The sequence below is a fragment of the Stegostoma tigrinum genome, chromosome 24 (assembly GCF_030684315.1).
Source record: "Stegostoma tigrinum isolate sSteTig4 chromosome 24, sSteTig4.hap1, whole genome shotgun sequence".
Lineage (NCBI taxonomy): Eukaryota > Metazoa > Chordata > Chondrichthyes > Orectolobiformes > Stegostomatidae > Stegostoma > Stegostoma tigrinum.
In genome coordinates, this window is record NC_081377.1 from 45,202,245 (window position 1) to 45,225,522 (window position 23,278).

Here is a 23,278-nt window from a genome sequence, read left to right on the forward strand (position 1 = left end):
TAGCAACTCAAGGCTAGGCATTCGGGAAGCATTGTGGGCCATCAATAGTAGAATTACACTCCAGCAAATCTGTAACCTCATAGTCTGGCTTATCTCCCGCTTAACCATTACCATCAAGCCAGAGCTCAGCCCTGGTTCAAGGGAAAGTACAGGAGTGCTTGCCAGGAGCAGCACCATGTACACCTATGAATAAGGTGCTATCCCTGTGAAGCTCCAAAACAGTACTCTTTGTGTGCCAAACAATGTAAGCAGCAATTTCACAACCAGTCAGATCCTGTTAGATCCATGTGTCAATGATGGTGAACAGTTAAACAACTCATTGGATGAGGATGCTCAACAAATATCCCCATCCTCAAGGATGGAAGAGCCCAGCACATAGAGTCATAGACATATATAGCATGGAAACAGACCCTTCAGTCCAACTCATCCAAGCTGACTAGATAACCTAAATTAATCTAGTCTCATTTGCCAGCATTTAGCCCATATCCGTCTCAACACTTCCTATTCATATACCCATCCAGGTGCCTTTTAATATTGTAATGCTAACAGCCTCCACCACTTGCTCTGGCAGTTCATTCATCAGTGCAAACAATAAGGCTAAAGCAATTGCAGCAACCTTCAGCCACAAATGTCAAGTGGATGATCCATCTTGGCCTCCTCCAGACATCCCCAGCATTAGAGATGCCAGCCTTTAGCCAATTCAACTTACTGCACATGATGCTTAGAAATGATTAATGACATTCCATGCTACTGTTGGCCTTGACAACATTCTGCCAATAATACTGAAGTCTTGTGGTCCAGAACTTTCCACATATTTAGGCAAGTCCTTTACAAGAATGGCGACAATATTGGCATTTATAACCAAAATGAAAAATTGCTCAGGGGTGTCACATACACAAAAGGCAGAACAAATCCCACCCGGCCAATTACCGCCCCATCGGCCTACTCTTGATCATCGGTAAAATGAAGAATGGTGTCATCAACAGTAGCTATCAGCTGCTTACTGACACCCAGATTAGGTTCTGCCATAACCTCATTACAGTCTTGATTCAAACATGGATAAAAGAGCTCAATTCCAGATGTGAGGTGAGAATGATCACCCTCACATCAAGGCTACATTTGAGCAAGTGTGGCATCAAGGAGCCCCAGCAAAACTGGAATCCAGGGGAATTGGTGGAAAGCTCTCTGCTGATTGGAGTCGTGGGAAAATGGTTGTGGTTGTTGGAGGTCAATCATCTCAGCTCAAGGGCATCTCTGCAGGAGATCCTCAGGGTAGTGTCCGAGGCCCAACCATCTTCAGCTGCTTCATCAATGACCTTCCCTCCATCATAAGGTCAGAAGTGGGGATGTTTGCCGATGATTGCACAATGTTCAGCACCATTCACAACTCCTCAGGTCTTGAAGCAGTCCAAATCTAAATGCATTAAGACATGGGCATTATCCAGGTCTGGGCTGATGAATAGCCAGAAATGTTTGTGCCACACCTATGTCAGGGAGTGACCATGTTCAACAAGAGAAAATGACACCATTACTCCTTGACCTTTAATGGCATTACCAGTACTGAAGCCCCCATCACCAACATCCTGGGGATTACTATAGACCAGAAACTGAACTGGATAAATCATTTACGGTGGCTACAAGAGGAGACCAGATGCTAGGAATATTGCAAAAAGTCACTCAGCATCTACAAGGCACAAGTCAGGAGTGTGATGGCGTACTCCCCACTTGCCTGGATGGATACAGCTCCACCGACTCTCCAGAAGCTTGACATCATCCAGGGCAAGGCAGCCTGCTTGATTTGCACCACATCCTCAAATGCTCAGTCCTTCCACCATGTACACTCAGTCGCAGTAGTGTGTACAATCCACCAGTTGCACTGCAGAAATTCACCAAGACTGCTTAGAGACAACCTTCTGCAGCCATGGCCCACATAGAAGGACATGGGCAGCAGATGTAAGAGACCAGCACCACCTGTAATTTCCTCACCTGACTCAGAAATACATCACTGTTCCTTCAGTGCACTTGAATCAAAACCTGTAACTCCCTCCCTATCAGCAATGTGGGTGTATCCACACCAAATGGACAGCAGCAGTTCAAGAAGGCAGCTCACCACTAACTTCTTCAGGGCAATTAGGGATGGGCAAAAAATGCTTAAATGGAGACATCCACCTCCCCTAAATAAAGAAAAGCCTTGAATGAGTTGACAATGAAAATGAAAGACAATGAAGTATTGGCAAGCATCAAATAGAATCAAAACAGAAAAAAATTATAAAAGATTGCGTGAAAGACATTTGATATGAATACGTGTCGTATTCACAAAATAAGTTGATGATTTGAATCCACGAATTGAATATGACTTAGTTGCCATCAGAGAGATGTCACTGTAGTGTGATCAAGATTGGGAATTGAATATCAATGGATATTCTACATTTAGGAGGGATAGACAAAAAGGAAAAGTGGGTGGGCATCCCTATTAATAGAGAATGACATCAACATACTAGATTGAAGAGATAAATCAATTTGTGTAGAGCTGAGAAACAGCAGGGAAAACAAACCTTGGTGGGAGTTTAGAGAACAGCACTAGGATATTAGAGATAATGGGAACTGCAGATGGATGAAGGGTCTAGGCCCGAAACGTCAGCTTTTGTGCTCCTGGGATGCTGCTGGGCCTGCTGTGTTAATTCAGCCTCACATTTTACTATCTTAGGATATTAGAGCAATGCATAACATGGGTAATATAGCATTATGGGTAACTTCAATGTGCATATAAACTGGGTTATAACTGAGTCAGCTCTAATGCATGGAGAATGCACGCCTGGAGAGGGCATGAGATGGGTTTCTGGAAGAGTATGTTGATGAGCCAAATAGGGCTATTTTGGATTTGGTGTTGTGTAATGAGAAAGGGATAATTAATAACATTGCTGTAGAATAGCCTGGGAAATAGCAGTCATAAAAAAATGGAATTCAACATGAAATTTGAATATGATATAGTTCATTCTGAAACTAGGGACTTAAATCTGAGCAAATGAAACTACAAGGGCACGAGGGCAAGCTGACTATGGTAAATTCAGAAAATACGCCAAAAAATTTCACAGTAGACAGGCAATGGCCCGTATTTAAGGAAATGTTACCAAATGTTGCCAAGATTACTAAAGATATGTATTCCTGTTAGGTGTAAACTCTCAAAGTAAAAACAAATCAACCATGGTTAATGAAATAACTTAATGATTGTTTTACACCAAAAGAAGTGGCGTACATAAGTAATGGTGAGGCTAAGGAACAATTTAGAACCCAGCAAATGAGTTCCAAAAAACTGAAAAAGAGAAAGCAAAAACTGGTGAAGTCGTAAAGGAGGACTGTAAAAGCTTCTATTGATCTATGAAAGAAAAAAAATTGACAAGATCTAATTTAGGCCCATTGCAGATGGAGGTAGGAGAAGTTATTGTGCAAAACAGAGAAATATCGGAGAAAATAATCATTTTGTGATTGCCTTCATCTCACTGAAATACTAAGCGGTCGAGGGACATATGCAACTGAAAAGCTTAAAGAACTTAACGTTAGTCAAGAGGTGAACTTGAAAGATTAGCTGGATCAAGGGTTGATAAATTTCCTGGAGCAGATCAGCAGAGTATAAGTGAGCTAACAACAGAGATAGTGGATGCATTGGTGGTTATCCTTCGTAATTCTGTAGATTCTGGAAAGATTCCTGTTGGCGAAAAGCTGTAAAGTGTTCCAACTATTTCCAACAGGGAGCGGGAGAATGGAGAACTACAGACTTGTAACTTGATATTTGTTGCAGGTAAAATTATAGAATTTGTTATAAATAACGTAATAATTGAACATTTTTAAAATAATGACAAAACTGGGCAAATTCAACATGGACAAAGGGTCTCGACCCGAAATGTCAGCTTTGCTGCTCCTCTGATGCTGCCTGACCTGCTGTGTTCATCCAGCTCTACACCTTGTTATCTCATATTTAACAAACTTGGATTTTTTAAGGATGCTTGTTGAAGCACAGACAAAGGACAACCAGAGACTGTTGTGTTTTTGGATTTTCAGTAGGTTTCTGAGAAGGCATCAAACAAGTTAATAAATCTAAAATATATTGGATAGAGGGGGGAATGTAGTAGTATGGATTAAGGATTGGCTGATGGACTGAAAGCAGAGAATAGGAATAAATGAATCATTCTCAGAAATGCAGGTTGTTGCTTTGTAGAGCACTGAAAGGGTTAGTATGTGATTCACAATGATTTGTAAGTGGGGGACCTACTGTAATATTTCCACATTTGCTGATGACAGCAAATAAGTTGGGAAGGCAAGTGGTCAGGATGATGTAAGGAGGCTTCAAGAGGACTTGGCCAGGGTAAGTGAATGGGCTAGAACATAGCAGATGAAACACAATGAAATTAAGTGTAAAGTTACTGTCTTTTGTGGAAAAACACAAGAGGCAGAATATTTCTTAAATGATGAAAGGTTGGGAAGTGCAGGTATCCAAATGGATCTGGGTGTCATTGGCCATGAGTCATTAAAAGTTAGCATGCTGGTACAGCAGTTAGGAAGGCAAATTGTTTTTTTGGTATTTATTTCAAGAGGATTTGAATACATTAGCTGTCTTGATGCAGTTATACAGAGCGTTGGTTTGACCTCACCTGGAATATTGTATAGTTTTGGTCTCCTTAATTAAGGAATGATATATTTGTCATGGAATGAGAATATTGAAGGTTCCCCAGATTAATCCTGGTGATGGAGGGATTGTTCTATGAGGAGAATTTGAGAGGAACAGAAGCAAAGATGTTTTGCTGCAATTATACAGAGTCTTGATGAGATACCACCTGGAATATTATGTGCAGTTTCATCTCTTTATCTGAGGAAGAATGTTTTTAATTGCACAAACAGTGCAGCAAAGAATTATCAGACTGGTTCCTGGGATGGTTGGACTGATGTGTGAGAAGTTGAATCAGTTAGGCTTATATTTGCTGGAGTTCAGAAGAATGAGTATTATCTCATAGAAACTCAGAAAGTTCCAACAGGACAAGGCAGAGTAGATTCTAAGGATGTTTCCAATGGTGAGGAAGTTCAGGACCAGAAATCACAGTCTGAGGGTCTGGGATGAACCATTTTGGACTGAGAGGAGGTGGAATCTCTTCATCCAGAAAATGATGAACCTGTGGAATTCACTACCACTGGAAGCAATCAAGCCCAAAACATTATATGATTTCAAGACTGAGTTCGGCCTAGCACTTAGGGCTAAAGGAAACATTTAAGTTATGGGGGAGAAAACAGGAACAGGCTACTGATTGGATGATCAGCCATGATCATAACGAATGACTAAGTGGGCTTGGAGGCACATTTAGCTGACTCCTATTTTCTATGTTTTTAATCTGCATCTACATTCTCTCAAGTAAGAATGAGATGTGATGTCATTTGAAATTTACAAAATACATCCAGAGTGTGACAAGCTAGAGAGAGATTTTCTCAGGATAAGTGGCAGACGTTTAATAAGTATTTTCTTTACTTGGAAGTTGGTGAATCTTTGGAATTCTCAACCCCTCAATGCTTTGGAAGCTCAATTGTTGAGCATATTCGAGACAGAAATAAATAGGTTTCTGAACAGTAACGTAATATGGAGATAACGTGGGGGAAATGACAGATGTTTAATGATGGTCAAAAATGGTGAGTCAGTCCTAATGAGCTGAATGGCCCACTCCTCCTCCTATGAATGAGACAACTTTGAACAAAGGGAATTAGTTGTCAAAATCCACTCAGCACGCCAACTGAATCTATGTGAGATAGTTAACAATACAGCTAGTTTGTGTATTTCTCCACCAGTGAAGGTGCAATGCTGTAGGTGGTACCATTTTTGTCTTAAGAATATTCTTAAGTACATTTGTCAACATAAACATTGGGTAGAATTTAACAGGGACAGTGGCATCCTGATTGCTGGCTCGAGAGACCCATGTTGCCTCTTCTCAGGAAGACCCATTGTGTTAAGTGCTGGACCTTCTCAGATACGAAGTCATTGACCGAACATTTATCGGCTTCAATTCATTGCAGGGTAGAAAGCCTTTCTGCCACAGACTTAATCAGGCAGCAGGGATCCCACCAACTACACCCCTCCCTGATTAGATGTTAGCCTAGCCCTCACTCACCAGCGGGCAAGGTATTAACCCTCTGTATAAATTTTCCAGACTGTACTAAAGGCTTGCACATGGCTTTCTGCCAGTGAACGGCATTTTGTGGTTTTAAGTTTTTGGACCGAGGAACAATTCTCATTGAAGCCAAATGCTTTTTACCTCTTTCTTGGAAATAGCTTGAGCATATATTTTATATCTATAATGCATACATGTATAAAAATATGGCACATTTACTTTTCAAAGGACTCAGCAATTTTTTTTAGTATTTTATTAAAGATATTCAAAGTCAAACAAAAGGCTTAAAATTCAATAACAGTTCAATCGTATATCTGCTACAAATTTTTTAAAAATCTATTATGGCACAAAATAAATTATGAACACATCAATATAACTCAGTACACCAACACTTTCCCTCTAAACATACAAGGACGTCTACACTGTACACATAAAAATCTTTTATACAAACATTTCAATGTCAGGCAGATCCATCTGTGTCATTTTGAAGTATTAACTCCTATTCCCTAAAATCAAAACTATATCAGAAAGGATCTTAAAAATGTAGTTAGTAGTTGAGAATGATGCACCATTGCAGAATACTATTCCAGTTGTGTTACATTGATGTATTGGGATGGAACCATTTTCAAATCATAGATAAAACATGGCTTACATCATCTTGCCACTAAGTGCCTTTATGTAATATGGAGAATTTCTGGATATTGTTTTATCAAATTTTAGTGATTAAAAGATACTTGCTCGTGGAGGAGCATTAGATCCAGGTCATGGCTGTTAATAAAAAGCAGATATATAAATGCCATGTTTTAATTGGAGACTATGCAAGTATTTGAGAATTTTGCCTACCTTTCTTCCCATGATGAGTTATACTATCACTATTTATGGACATGGTCTAATAGTGTGGAATAGGACAATATCCTATGGCCTGACAATTTAAACTTATACCATGGACCTTTGTACTATGGAGCAATCTATTAGAATGCTAGAACTAATTTGTGGCTTGTATCCTAAAGTGGTAAACACAAATGTTTCCAATATTAGAGAGGAACATTTAACGTTTCTGCAGTGTATTGATTTGTCCATTATTCCAATGGAAGCTAATGGCTTTTATTTAAAAAAAGCAAAGAATTTCACATGATTGTGTTAAGAATTCACTGGCTAATCTCTCATCCACTGACAGATCTGTAACCTTTATCTTTTGACCTTCCAATAAGTGGCTTAGCAGTTCTGACTTTATTTATAATTTAGTTAAAAAAATTGTTTTCACTGTTTAATTTCAGTCTCACTTCTCAATGCGTTCTTTGTCTTACACCACTTGGTTCACTTGATGAGGCTGTGATGTTTGAAAATTGATCTGCTTGCAAAAAGAAGGATGACGGAACTAAATGATAATGACCAACAGCAGTTCTCTTGCAGTTATTGTTCAATATTCTATCTATATAAACTACTTTAGATAGTTTGTAAAATTAATGCTCTGCTCTGTAATGATATGGTTTAGAAAATACAGCCAATAAGACAGGATAAAAAAAACTCAATGATCTAGAATAAACTAAAAGCATGATCTCTGACAATTCAGCAAAATTTTCCATCGACCAAGTTATCTGATCAGTCATGGTTCCCCACCCCCAATTTTTGACGGCAAAGAAAAACAGCCTGTATTCCCAATGAACTAACTCTAACCAAGGACAAGTGAGGGTTTGAGACCCTGAAATATGAATAAATTACCATCCTTCACCTCCAACACTCAGCCACAAAAGATGGCCATCTCCACAATTAACCATCACAAAGCAATACACTGAGAACACTGGTGCACATGGAGCTCTACCACAGCATGAAATCCATGCCCTCAGGAGAGGAGGAGATAACATTTATAAGTCAGAATCTTAAAAAAAACTATTGCAGTAAACAAGGAGCTGGGACTTCAAGACCTTCACACAAAGTTTTTATTTCACTTGTTTCTCAAGTGTTCAGAAAAAAACTGTATAATAACTATATCGCTCAGAAATTTTAAAGTGATTTGTTTTCATTAGAAGTCTCAAGAATCTCATAATTTAGATGAATCATTTAGTTCCTTGGCTGGTTAAAAATTTAGACAATTGATCAGAATTTGAGCATCAGGATTTTCTTTTTGCTTTCTCTTTCTCCAGTGGAAAAAGACTTCCAGTTGTCTCACTTCACTTCAGTTACACCTTCTGTTCTCTAACTATCCAGGAGCATTGAATAAATTCATGGAGAAATTAATCCATTAGCATTGACTACCATAAGAACGGCATACGATGCAGAAATACCAAACAGGGACAGAAAACGAGGAGGAAGAATATTTCTAACATCTTACAGTTTCAATGGAAATAATTCTTTTGACAGTGTTAATAAATCATTACTTAATTTGCATGCTCACAATCTGTTGTGAAGGATTCAGTCAAGCTGCATGTCACACTTTTCACTTACAGTTCACTGAGCATCTTAAAATGGTTGGGATTTAACAGAATATGTCAAAATGGCTGGGATGCTGGCCCATCTAGTATCTGTACTGCTTGTCAAAAATGCCTACCACAATACATGTTGACTAGGCAGACCTTACTGTAAAAATGCACTGATTGTGTTCACTGTCTAACAATTTTGGAGGACAATTATTGTGAATTGTCTTGATGGTAAGCAAAGTGTTAGCTGTTGTAATACTGTGTCAGATCACCATTCATTCTGTATTTAATCTCTCATATTTTCAGGGTTTCATCAGACCCATCTTCCAACCATCATGGTTTGTAACCATCATAATAAAGACAAAATAAAGTTTTCAAAGTTATTATGGGTTTACACATCCCAATATATCATGATACCATGACATCCAAAATATTGACATCATCGCAACATTAAAAATTGTGACAAATCAATGCAGCAAAATAAAGGAAAGTCTTTTTAATATTTCAACTGCCCAAGATAGCTACAAATATCTAGCAGCTAAATAGATTATCATATTAGCCACCACATCCATTGTACAATTTGGATGTAAAATTATCTGAGCTATTTCTGATGGCTTAATGGGGACTGGCCCCTTTGATGTTGCCATCCATTTTTTGGGCAATGAACATTTCTCCTTTGCCTAGAATTCCCTGAACGAGAAAACACAAGGAATTAGAAATTTAGTAATGTTCAAAATGATGATAATAATCAGTTACACACCACAATGTATTAAATACAGATTTTTTTATAACGATTGCATCCTTATTTTGACAAGTAGATCAGGAATGTTACATTCTCAGTATAAGACAGAGGAACGGAGCAAAACTCCAATAGTTTTTCTATGTACTGCTACACATTACTGTAGAAAATTATTAATGAAAATAGAAAGTCTAGAAAACAGTCTGAGGTCTGTTGTGTTTAAGTTCTGAGCTGAGAAGAGGTTTAACAGTCTATTGCAGGGTTTGAATTTAACAGTAAGCAACCCATAAATGCACACAAATAAAGCTTATTGACAAAAATAGGAGGCTTGTGTCTTCTAGGTAAGTATCTATAATGAGGCAATCTGTGACGACAGATATCTAGTGAAAATATTTTGCATGTCTTATTGCCATGTTGGAACGTGCCCTGATTATTTTGGTTTATCTTAAAATGTGTCACCTGCTTTAGGATCATGATGGACCCTGTAAACATATAAAATCTTGTCGTCAACATTATGGATAATGAATGCCAAGGGTTGGAAGCCTCCTTCTTTTGCCAGTAAGGCACATTAACTACAAGTGCCAGCCACAAAAAAGGCTGGGTGTTTTACTGGTTGAACTTTATGGGATTGGTGCTGCTTCATGAGACAAAGAAGCAGCTAAATTAACTTGTCTGTTCAGGTCACCTTGCTCAAGTTACTACCTGTCTTATGCAGCCTCATGTCAAAATTACCCTTCACTTGGATTAGGCACCCCAGTACAAATATGGCCAAAGTCACTACATCGAACATTATTCTTTCAACATTGGTAAAAAATAACTTGAACCTTCAAACATAGCCATTATGCGCAAAATTGCAGTGGCCTTGATACCAGGATGTAGAACAATGCCACTGGTAAACTGGGGCAATTTGCAGAAACTACACTGTTACCGAGACGTTATCTACTGAGTCAATTCACAGAATTGCAAATACTATTGTCAATTTGGCTGTGAGTGAAAATGATTAATTTTATAAGTCACTTAGGCCTTTCCATCATGTCATCTGTATCTGGATACTTTCCTCATTAGTGGTAAATAGGTAGAAGATCTTTGACACGGCCCTTCATTAATACCACTGGCTCATCTACTTGTATATTTATCAGAAAAGGCAACGTGACAAAGGTTCCTTCTGCTTTATACAACACATTTAGTATTATTTGAAACACTGGTCGACAGCAAATTTATCATGATTTCATAATGTAAGTAAATTTGAATAAGTTTAGCTTGGAAATTATCCTATTAAAATATCAGCACAATGTTCATTTACCATATGGCCAACTTCAGAGAAATATTTTACTGACCCAAACAGATGGCTCAAAGAACCAACCACTTCACATTAATGCCCATTCCAATTTCTGATTTGAGGTAGCATTTTATAAAGGAGCATCGGTGCTTGACACAACAGCTGTCAAGATACTTTACCAGAGCTGAAAACAAAAGGAACCAATCCAGGGAGGCTATAAGATCAGACGGAGATGAACAGTCCTGGAATTTAGGCAATGGTTCTAAGCAGGACTCTGGTGGTGGAGCTGATGCCCCGAGCTCTGGGCCAAAAGATCAGGGTTCAAATTCCACCTGCTGCAGAGGTGCAAAATTAACCTGCCTGTCTGAACAGGTGGATTAGAAAAATCTATAACATGATTCTTAGTAGGTAGCAATGGCCCTTCACCAAAGTCCTAACTGGGTCAAGAGACTGTATTCCATTATATATTTGCAATTTTGAGTCTGTTACAGATAACAATCAACTGAGAAATTTCGCTCTTGTCACAGGCACAGTGAAATAGGATGTGACACAGGTTACCTGTGTTATTGAAAATTCTAATCCAATCACATCATTTTCTAAATTTATCGAGTCTAATTGAATGAATAAACTCATTCCGTCTGTATTATTGCCAAACTCAATGCGGTATGAGCGACAATAAGCTTTGACACACCAGTATTCGTCAATAGGAAGATTATATCTGACTACTGATATTGAAATGGTATTTTTGGAATCAAGATCCTTACCTTCAGTAATATCAGTGGTATCACCTATTTGGTCCAGTCTCCATGGTGACTGATTGACAGTTTCATTGAATTTAGTTTACATTTGCTCGCACAATGCAGTTTGGCATAAATTTGTGCCACTTAAAACAGGCAGCTAAATTTGAACCCTGTGATGGCAGACAGAAAAAAAATGGCATTGTACTGGCACTCAGGTTTTTAATAAATACAGAACAATAAAGCCTTTTAGTGACTTTCTTTTGCAAAACCCACTAAATCCATGCACATTCCTTATAATTTTAGGCATTTGGGGTGACATAGGCTTCCTTAAGACCAAAAACTGGCCATCAGTGGCGATAGAGCCAGTACTGCAGCATTAAAACATCCTTCAGCTACTAAACAGAAAATGAGGTTTTTATTTTGTGGGATGTGCCTACACACGTAAAGAATCATTGTGTTCTCAGTGCCTCTTATGGGCAAGAACATCTTGTCAAAAAACATATTCTTCACAGTTTCAGCCTAATGTCTCTAGTACAGGAAGAGCTAGCAACAGAATGCCTCTGTCTACAATTACGTCACTGTGTCAGAAAAAGAAGCCAACATAGTTGCACCATAGCATTCAAGAGTCCATGGGGATCATTGGCAATGTCTGCCATTGCAGATATCACACACAGTCTCATGTTAAAAGTTTCTAAGAGTAACAAATGTAAATATTTTGCAATACAACCCACATGGAGCAATCATACCAAGAATAAACCACAACTAAAACTTGAACTTCTATTATTTTCCAAAGATATTTGTTAATCATGACAGCATTTCTAGTATTTTTCGTGGCATTTCACTTATATTTTACCACGTTTTTGTACATATCACTTCTTTCAATAGCATCTATTTCAACTGGTCTACACATGAGCTTTATAATTATAAGTTATTTTAAATGGGATTCAATATTCCCATTTGCTAAGCTAAGGGACTGTTCATAAACCTACCTTCTAATCAGGGGTAATTTGAGGCAAATCTGGATCACATCTGGTGTTTAGAAATCTTGAATTTTCAGCACAGAAAGAGGCCATTTAGGTTTGGTAGTTCTCTGAAAGTAAATGGGGTGGGGGCCAATCTTTTAGCAATAGTGTAAATGAGATGATATCAGTTAGCCACACCTCCATGATTTTAGTTTCAGCTAGAATCAGGAGTAGTTCGTAACAGCAACAATCCCATATCCCCTCTTTTGTAGCAATTACCAAAAATTAAAATTACCACCTATCCTTCAGAATAAAAATATTAGAATTCATCACATATTCTAAATCTTTTTCAATTTGTGAAACAAAGTTCTGTATCTGTCAATTGTGAAGCTATTTGGGATCTATCTTAAAATACACCCCTTTTCTGTGTTTTAATTCTTACAGAGATGCTCTGGCAGCTAATACAAAATCGTCCAAAATCAACTAAGTATCTAAATTGCGTACGATGACACTGAATTAATTTTATCCATCAAATGTAAAAAGTAAAGTTTAATCAGGCGAGGTCATTGCATTTGTGCAAGTCACATGCCCAAGGTTTGTAGTATCTATTACATAGGTAATATTTTTATTTCTCCACTGAACATTCTAACAACTAACAACTGGTGTAACTTTCACACAAACTGACATGTTGCAGAAATGTTATACTTGGAGAATGTCTGAGTGCAGAATCTGAACAGACAGACTTTTGAAGTAGCAATCACAACAAACAAAGTCATCATGGAAGATTTCTGCTGCATCCACAATGCATTTACCTAATGCAAAAGGTTGTAGGTATTCAAAATAAATTCCACAGATTGTGCGAGGAAAAGGGGGAGGAAGTTTTGAAATAATGCCATTTGCTGCAACAGTCTAAAACAGGCTCTTTCTTACACAGAGGCTTTGCCTAAACCTAGCATCACTTAATATAGCCAACTCTTCTATCAGAATTGAGAGGCAACCTTTAATATTTTCCCTACTTAGGATAGCAGCCTATATCTTTTGCAGTAGGGACCCCCCAGAGTGACCTTTTGATCCTCCGGGCTATATAGTTCCCCTGAACCTTTGAATAATTTTGGCCATGGAGCACATGTAGGCTAGTTAAAAAGGTACTAGTTTTAATCTATCACAAATTTCTTTCTTTTTAAAATAAGTCTAAACAGTCAATCTATAATGTATAAATATACCTACGTACACTGGTACACATGTACATGTGTGACCATATTTTTATACATACTTATACACATGCATGCAGTTAAAACAAGCACACCCTGCAAAAATAAATTAAAATCCACACAGAATCAACTAATTAACTAAAAATTGCTGGTATCAGAAATTTTTGGATTGAAAATAAAATCACATCAGAAAATTCACAATATAAAGGCTTTTTTTTCCTGAAATTAATGAGCATGGTCCCATTTTAGGCCAGTTTGAGGAATGATGCGCTGGTCTTTGGATAGAGTTCTAACCGATTAACATAAAATGCAGTTCAATGCAACCTTTTGACTCACACATGCTGGTACAATGTGACACTGCTACATGGAGACCACTGGATGGATGGCCATTGTACATAGAATCAGAATGATGTTGCAATAAATCTCAACTTTTCACCCTTTGAGTAGTTAATTATTTGTTATAATTTGAAGAAAGAATTTAATTTGATAATGGGTGAAAAGTTGGGAATTATTGCAATGGTACTACACTTCAATGTTGATATTGCTTCCTTGAGGCTTGATACTTTTTATCATATTGCCCTATGAGCAGTAATCTTCAAAATACTGAGACAAACTTGCAAATATTGCATTGGAACAATTGAATTGTTCAGTTGTCAAAAAAAGGTCAGTTTGCTACAACAATTAACCAAATGACAATCTGTTGATATTTTTTAAACAAGACAGGATATTTTTCAGATCTACTACTGCAGATTTCTTTAAGAATGGAAAATGATCTTCCACTGGGGCATTTGACTCCAGATTGAGCGGTTGCTGGTACTGCTGGTTTTTTTTATGTCATTTGCATGGAGGCTGACATTGTACCAGACTGTGGCAAAAGGTCCAATTTACAGTATCGTGGCGCTCAGCTTCCCACTGCCATTCATTTCCTTGTCGGAAGAAAACCCTATGATACAACGCGTGCTGAGCATGCACAACAAATGAATGAAATGGCACCAATGTTAACAGATCCATGGTGCAGCATTGCTAAGCTGGCAAACAGCAGAAACAATATTCCTTTTATAATGGGCCAAGTCTTAAAATGCTTAGAAAACAATTCAAAGCTTTTTATGTCAGTATTTCGCGTCAATTTTAAACAGTTTACAACTAATTCAAGATTAAGAATCTTTTTTTTAAATTCTGAATTGATGTACGGGGCTCTAATTGATTCTCATGGCAAGCTAGCAAATACACGTGTACTTTTTTCCAGTTTGATATTAAAATCGACCTCACACAGGCCACTGAAAAGGGAATATTATTTTTGCTGCTTTCATGGTTCATTCGATTGTGCTGTATCGATTTTATACGAAAGAAAAAATGCCCCTCCCTTTCTGATCGACGGTTCTACAGAAAGAAAACTTCAGCACAATGCTTACAAAGAAAGGATTTAACGTGTGCAGTATGCTGGGTAATGAGCATTTTCAGTACCACAAAAACTGTACTGGATTTTAGACTGTGCATAATGTAGGAAATTAGACTTCCTTTCGTAAGACCTCTCTGTAAACCTTTAATTTAGAATCCAAGACAAATGCCTGACGGCCGACAGAGGAGTCAGACGCGACAAGATCCTGAGGGAATGCTATAGCGTTCGGCAGCAATGCCTCGAAAGCACACCGAACCTTAAAAATCTCAGAGAAACCCCGAAGGTAGCACCCCTTATTCTCTGAATTCTATAGTCCTGAGCGGTAAAAAGCTGAGACTAATCATACGGTTTCAAATTCACAGTAGTTTTGTACAAATGATCTAAAGCCCATTGAGACGAGCTGCCGACTACAGTACATATGATCCCTAATGTTCGTCTTTAAACGAATACAGAAAGCTATGTTGTGTACCGTTCAGCTCCCTGACAATCACAATCTGCTCTATCAAAGAATACCACTAAGATTTACTGAGGTACTGAAACACCACAACATATTAATTTCTTCAGAATCGTCCCTGTCATAATAGATACACTGTAATAAATTGGCACAATAAAACTCTATTTCTTCCTCAACTTCATCTACATTTTCACTAAAAGTTCCACATTAATTGTATCCATATTGTAATCTCCTTACTAACCCAGCCTCCTCCTTGTAAATCCGCAAACCGTTTAGACACATTTTAAAACGAACCCTTTCTGCTTGTATCAGTGAAGGTAGCAAATCCTGCACATTTTTCATTTTGTAACCAGCTCGCCTCAATACATAAGAAAAAAAATCAGTTTATAATCAATACTTTATTAGTTTCTTTCTAAAACAGGCTAACGGCAAGGCCAATACTATAAACCCCCTCAACTCTCCCCTTCCCCAATGTAAATTCACATCTGATCTGGATTGAGGGCGCTCCGAAATGAACCTAAATTGTAGCGGAAACGGGCTAAAAATCACCAACATGACACTAACTCGTAAAACTAGAACCACAATGAAAGGATGATCGCTCTTTTCCATAATCACCACAAACCACATGATACTACTGCTGTAACCTTGTTACCCTACACATATTTTTCCAGTTCAGCGTGGAACGAACATTTCTGGGTCATTTTCACTTCTTTCCTTTTAAGAACTTTTTATTTCTGATTCCCTCCACTCTCTCTCCCCACCCCCCCGCATGAGACGGATTTAGTTATCCCTACCCCCTTCAGAGTCCAAATTGGGATTTTACCTCCCATCCCCTTCCCCATCACATTCAATCATATGCGTCTCCCTTTTGTTTTAGTCAATCTCTAAAATTAAGAAATTCTTTACTACCGTAACTAATTGTGCTCTTTATCAATCGGCGGATAGCCGCTTTCTCTAAAGCACCCTGAAAAGATGGGACTCCACTTGCCGGAGGAAGGGTTGATTAGATAAAGGGGGAGGGAACCCCCTCAAGCTAAGATTTGCATCCAATATATTCGAGTGAGTCGGTCCCTTGTAAATCTCCAGTATCCCTCAGCGCTGGGAGACGCCGTGCCTTCGGCCCTTCTTAATATGAAATGTTGGACTCAATCTCCAGCCAGTCTCCTGAGATCATTTTCCGCACCTCCGGGGTCCCGTAATCGGGGAACTCGAAGTGAGAGACGGGGCTGCAGCCGCTGGTCAGCGGCTCCATGTCCTTGTCCAATACCAAGCCGCCGCCTCCAGCTCCGGTCGCACTCGCCTCCAACAGCTCGGCTCCCGCCGCCACATTCAAGCTCAAGTCGAAGAGTAGGAGCTCGTGGTCGGACTCCTCCGGGGGTCTGCCCGGGGCCGAACGGCTGGACAGCGAGACGGCCGCCGTCAGCTGAGCTGCCCGCTTCGGGTCGGGGGAAGGCAGCCTGGTGTCCCTGCCGTAACAAGCTGAGAGCTCAGCCCCTGAACCCTCACTCTCCTGGCAATCCGCATCCAGCTCCGGCTCCGATTCCGACTGAGAGTCCGCCGCAGCCGCCGCCGCCACGGCCGCCGCCCGCACCATCTTCGCTTTCTTCGCTTTGGACCTTTCCAGGTGCAGCTTGCCCTTCTGGGGGCGGCTGTGTTTCTTGAAGGACTTGGTCTCCTTCCGGCAGCTCTTGTCGTCCACTCCTGCTCCAGCCTCAGCCCTCACCTTCTTCCTGGGTCTGTATTTGTAATCGGGGTAATCCGCCATATGCTTGAGCCTCAGGCGCTCTGCCTCTCGGATGAACGGGCTCTTCTCGGTCTCCTTCAGCATTTTCCACTTCTTGCCCAGGCGCTTGGAGATCTCGGCGTTGTGCATGTCCGGCACTTGCTCCATGATCTTTTTCCTCTCGATCTGGGACCACACCATGAAGGCGTTCATGGGCCTCTTGATGTGCCCGCTCGGGGTTTTGCACCAGTCGGGGTTGCAGCTCGCCTCCTCCTCTCCTTTGGCAGAGCCGCTGGCCCAGAGAGATTCGGCAGAAGGAGCCGGGGAGAAGCCGGGATTCGGGCTGGAAGCTGCACTCATGTCACTGATGCCGCTGTCTGCCGCTTCCCTGGACGCGCCGCTCGGAGTGTCCGCAGCCTTACTTTGCTGCACCATGTTTCAGAAAGGCCAGAGAAGAGAACCCTGCAACTTTTGATGCTGAAGAATGCGGGTCCCTCTCCTGCAGCAACAACAAGTCCAGCCACTCACAGCCTCATTCTCTCCCCCAGCTCCCCCACCCCTCCTCCCACCACCCCCTCTCCCCTCCCTCAGCAATCTCTGCTGCAGCTTCAGGCTCCACTCGGGACTGGGAGCTGGGAGGGAGGAACCTGCCTCTGATCGACCTCCATCCCAACCAATCAGAACCCGCCTTCGCACCAATCACGGCGTCGGGGCGGGGCTCCGGACAGGTTCCCCATGACATCACCGCCAGGCGCAGCCAATCCGCGCTGCGGCTCTGAAGGACTCCCATCAATGAATGGGCCATTTGTGGGAAATGGACAACTTGGCTTTGAGCCTTGCGGCTGGACCAGGGAGGGATGGAAAGGGGGCACTCGGTATCCTCTGGTGACACAGGGTTGCCCCGTCAATCTGAGTTTGGCACGACCAGTGTTACACATATTTCAAGCTAAGTAAGGTTTGCATTTAGATAACGCTTCCCACGATTTTGGGCCATCCCAAAGCGCTCTAATAACAACGAAATACCTTCGAAGTACAGTATAGTGAGATGCGAAATGAAGGGAATAGGGCAGCCAGTGGTCTCACAGCAAGATCCAAAAATGGGCAAAGGAGTCGTGGTCTTGTGAATTTTTTGTGTGTGATGTTACTCGCGGGATCAATGATGATCCCGGCACATCGTTGAATACTCATATGGTCTTTATCGAAATGGTACCATGGGATCTCATTGATGCGCCTGTAAAGATGGACGGGATTTTAGTCTAAAATCCCATCTGATAAACGATCAGCCCTACTGGAATGCTGCAGATTTTGGACAAAATTGATCTTTAGAAATAATTAGTTACGAAACCCTTCATATCGAGTGACTTGTATTAGTGATAATGGGAACTGCAGATGCTGGAGAATCCAAGATAACAAAAGTGTGGAGCTGGATGAACACAGCAGGCCAAGCAGCATCTCAGGAGCACAAAAGCTGACGTTTCGGGCCTAGACCCTTCATCAGAGAGATGCTTGGCCTGCTGTGTTCATCCAGCTCCACACTTTGTTATATTGAGTGACTTGTCTATATTCACCAACTGTGTTCTCACATTAGGGCTGTCCACTTCGAGAGATTTGCAATCAGAATTCAAAAGTAAACCAGGTCTTTCAGGAAACAGTTATTTCAAACTTCTTTAAAATCGCCAACCCCTACAGCACTGGAGTGGTTAGCACTGATCCATGTTGGACCGTTTGGAGATTTTATCTGATTTCAGAAGACTGCACAACAGAGTTCCCTCGGCTGTGCAACCAGGCATCCCTTTAAAGCTCCAAAGGGATAGCTTGAAACATAGTTGAGCCCTGAATGCCCTGGTCATTGATTACACGACCACTAATGTGGAAAACAGGGACTCCCAGCTATGGGCAATGCTTCCTTCCCGTCCCGTGAGAAAACAAGACTCTAGGTCAGGACAGCTAGTGCCAAAGTTATACTGACATCTGAGATGGTGCAAATGGGTCTGAGTATAAATCTTTCGGTTTAGACTGAAATGCTGCTGCAACAACTCTGTTGCTACATAAGGGTCTTACTGAATTTGAACTGAAGAAAAGACCTGGCCTTATGTTCCATGACACATGACTATGACACACAGCAGAAACTGAGGGCATCCCAATATTCAAATCAGTAGAAATTTGAAACTCATGTCTGCAAACAACAATTAATGCAAGATCAATTATTAATTTCAAATCCGATCTTGATAGATTTCTGTTCACCAAAGTTATCAGGGGATGTGAGGCAGAGTTAGATATATACAGAGAGGTCGCTGATTAGCTATGATTTCATTGAAGAGTGGAACAGGCTCAGATCTCGCTGAGATTTTAAGCAGTACTGGACTGCAACAGTTTCTAACGCATCAACCCAATCCCAACGTAGGGGAACAATACAGGCATCGCTGTGTTTGCACCTCAAAATTGTCAACACGTATTAAAGAGTAAGTGCAGAAAAAAAAGACATTGCAGTTTCTGTGAATGCTGCAACCCTGTCCCATTTTCAGGTGTAAACTTAACTATCCCTTATTAGATTAAAATAAATTATGCTTTTGGCCGGATTCCCTATCTCTACTCCATTTTGGATGTCTTTAGTACTTCCAACTTGTACAAAGGTCAAACTAATGAGTCATGTGTCCTTCTCAAAGTTTCTGTTGGATGTCAATCTGCCGTCTGTTCTTTTGATGCCTAATACAGAAACTAAATGTAAACCAACAAGTTATATGATCGATTAGCAATAAGTGAATAGAAGCATTGTGCACGGACTTCCGCAGAACGGAGTACGTTCTTATTACTTACTTGCTGTTGCCAACAGAAAGGGATTGTTATCATTTGTTAAAAACAAAATTGCTTGCAGATCAACCAAAATTTAATTGTGCAAGTGTGAGGTTGCTCCCCGAAGTCCCCTCTGTCTTCTGAGGAGAGGGCTGATCAGTTGAATTTGATGCTTTGGGTAGTTTTAAAAACTGAAATCTGATGAGAATACATCGAATTTGCAGACCCACATCATCAGGGGTAAATATCAACCCACAGATAGAAGATCATTTCATTAATTTTTCGTGATGTTGCTCATGTGTAGTCTACAACAATAACAACAGTTTGAATTTATAATACAACATTCAGGTCGAAACATGACCTCAAGTTGCTCCATACACAGGTAAACAAACAGTGGAAGTCGCAGAAGATGTTTAGTCAGTCATCTATTTCACGACTGCTCCGTTTCGTTACTTTATTTCTTTGGGGATGTACGAAACATATCATAGTCCAATATCCTTAAGCAGCAAATTTCTGAGAACTGTGAGAAGTTTTACTTTTTTTATAAATCTGCAGAGGATGAGCTCACTGGTGATTGGCTGCCTCAGTAATTAAGGCATGTGTTTAATGAGGGGTATGAGAAAAAAGGAACTCTTACCTTATATTTCATCCCTCCCAACCTGACGACAAACCAAAACTCTTTGCATTTGATGCAACATGTTTGATGTGTAATCACTGCTCTAAATGTGGGAAATCACACATCCCAATGTCTACACAGCAAGCTCCCACAAATGATGGTTTGATAATGACCAGACCATCTGTTGCTGTGATGTTGATCGCAGGATAAATGTTGGCCAGGAATAATTCCCTTGCTTTTCTTTGAAATAACACCTTTAGGATCCTTTACTTCCACTGTGAGTGCAGCCAAGGCCTCAGTTTTACTTCTCATTCAAAAGGTGACATATCCAACAGTGTAGAATTCTCTCAGCAACTGCACTGGGAGGGTCAGACCTGATTTTTCCACTGAAACCCAGCAATAGGACCTGAAACGTTATGACTCAGAGGTGAAAGTGCTAACAACTGAGCCAACGCTGATAGAGGACCATTGCAAGAAGAAAATTGGCAGCAGGATTTTAAAAAAATGCTATTGGATTATAAAAATCAGGCCGCTGACACTGAGAAATGGGCTGTGAACAAATTAGATTGATTTCTGCAGGTTTGGGGTCATTGCTGAGGAATGAGTCCAATTGAAAAATAGCAGAAACACTGGTCATCCCTTCATAGAATCTGAAAAGTTTGGTGTTATATTTAAAGTTGCTTTCTAGTTTCGTGTTTATGCGGTATTTCTCCGTGCAATTATCTTTTTATTGTACTTTGTTTAATTACAGATTGGCCCAGAGGGAAGACAAAACATCATTTCAGTTGTACGCATAAACCACATAATCATACTGTTCTTTGGATGTATGCCACTGTTTAATGTCTTCATAACAATTCGATTATACTAGTGGCAATCAGTGCTTACAATATAATAAAGATTAAAATTAAATTACAATTATTTCAGTTAAGTGCATCACATGTGCTACAAATTGTCTTTCAAATTTCTATTTGTCATGATTTTTTGTGCTCACCTCCTTCTTGTTATTTTCCTCTAAAATCTATTTGCAACCATCTCTGGGTAAAATGGAACTGCACTTGTTTTAAGGGGATGGGTTTTTGCTCATTAAACCGATGCAGAATAAGCTATGGATGACAGTTCTGTTATTGTGAGAGAATGAAGAATCAAGAATTTTCAAACAGCCACATTTCTACTTAACTACTTTGTGATTTTCAGTTTTCCTGAGCCTTTGTGACAGTCACTGTCAGCATTGGTAACTTTCTACAGTCAATTAGACCATCACCATGAAACGGTGTAGCAATGAGTAATCAATCCTGAAAATTTAAGACTTTTAACTGTACAGACCCAATAAGATACCCATTTGAGCAACAGTGTCACTTTGCATTTGCAAGGTTGGAATTTGAAATGCAAATTCTGGGGTAATTTTGAACACAAACCTAGACATCAGTGACTGCAGTGGAATTCATTCCTTGCATTCACCGTAAAATGCAGACAATCGATATTCCTGGAACATATATTTTCCCAGTTGGCCTGATAATATCAATGGATAGAGAGGGATCTCATCCAGGACAAGGCAGTCCAATTGTTTGGCAACACATTCAGCGCCTAGATATTCAGTCTTTCACCACAAGTACACATGACAACAGAATACCTACACCTATATTCCAGGTAACTGAACAAAGCACCTTGAACAGCACATTATAAATCTGTAAGCTATACCACCGAGGAGAACATGAGAATGAGAAAAGCACCTTCTGCAAATTTTCCACGATGTCCGATGCCTCGCCAACCTGGAAATATATATAGCCATTCTTTCTCTGCCATTGGCTCAAAATTATAGAACTGTCATTCTAACAGCACTGTGCGCATTCCCATACCATGTCTGCAGTGGTTTAGAGGGGTGGCTCATGACCACCTTCTCTAGGGCAGCTAGGAATGAACAACAAATACTGGCTTAGCCACCAGTGCTTACATTGTAAAAACGTATTTTGAACATTTTTTGTTTGATGAAATAAAGTAAATACATTTATATTTGATAGAAAGTGAGGAAGCGATGTAAACTCTTTAGAGAACTTTAGATTAGTTCAGCCTTGGGTTTTAGGTGATGATTGCAGTGATTGGAACCACGTGGATCTCATTGTCTATGAGATCCTTGATTGGGATTGTTAACCTGGGCCAATCAGGGAGCCACAGGAAACAGATATAAACAGGAGAATCAGAACCCCCTCACTTCAGGATCTGACTTGGAGGTGGCTGGTCACAGCTGGTTACTGTGAGTATGTAAATAAAGGATGATGGGATACTGACCTTTGTCAAGTTATTCCAATGGTGTACATACACACCATCTTTTACCCGCTGGTTGAAGTTTGATTGTAAACATGAAAAATTTTCAGACTGCCTAGAATACTAACCATTGCATTATTGACATATTAAATAAAACTGAGAATCTAAACATGGAAAAGACCTTTTTCTGTGTTCTGCTTTCCTTAATTATATTGATTTGCATTCTTCTCATTTCTTTGTTTGCCTTCTTCCAGCTGCAACATACAAGATGAAATCATGGGCTTTATGCATTACAAACCTCATCTAACAATTAGGAAATATTGTTCATATTCCATCTTTATAAGCATATTCAATCTGCTTCTAGTCCCTAAAATCTCTCTTTACCCATAAGCTTTATATCTGGCATAAACTACAAATGGGTTCTGTCTGTCCTGTGCAATTACTCCCTCACTATTTGAGTAGCCTGCTCTAGGCTAGAAGGAGACACTTTGACTGGATTTTTAATAACTAGGGCATGGTACCTCACATAAAACA

General features: G+C 40.0%; 1 protein-coding gene across 1 annotated transcript; it reads right to left on the bottom strand.

Annotated features, from left to right (window-relative positions):
* Positions 1-6,436: 6,436 nt before the first annotated feature.
* On the bottom strand, positions 6,437-17,630 carry LOC125464901 (transcription factor SOX-11-like). Its single transcript, XM_048557766.2, has one exon. The coding sequence runs from the start codon at positions 17,506-17,508 to the stop codon at positions 16,477-16,479; it is 1,032 nt and encodes a 343-aa protein (XP_048413723.2). The 5' UTR covers positions 17,509-17,630; the 3' UTR covers positions 6,437-16,476.
* Positions 17,631-23,278: the final 5,648 nt, after the last annotated feature.

Coding starts and splice junctions, on each gene's coding strand:
- LOC125464901 (XM_048557766.2), bottom strand. CDS start 17,508: ATGGTGCAGCAAAGTAAGGCTGCGGACACTCCGAGCGGCGCGTCCAGG.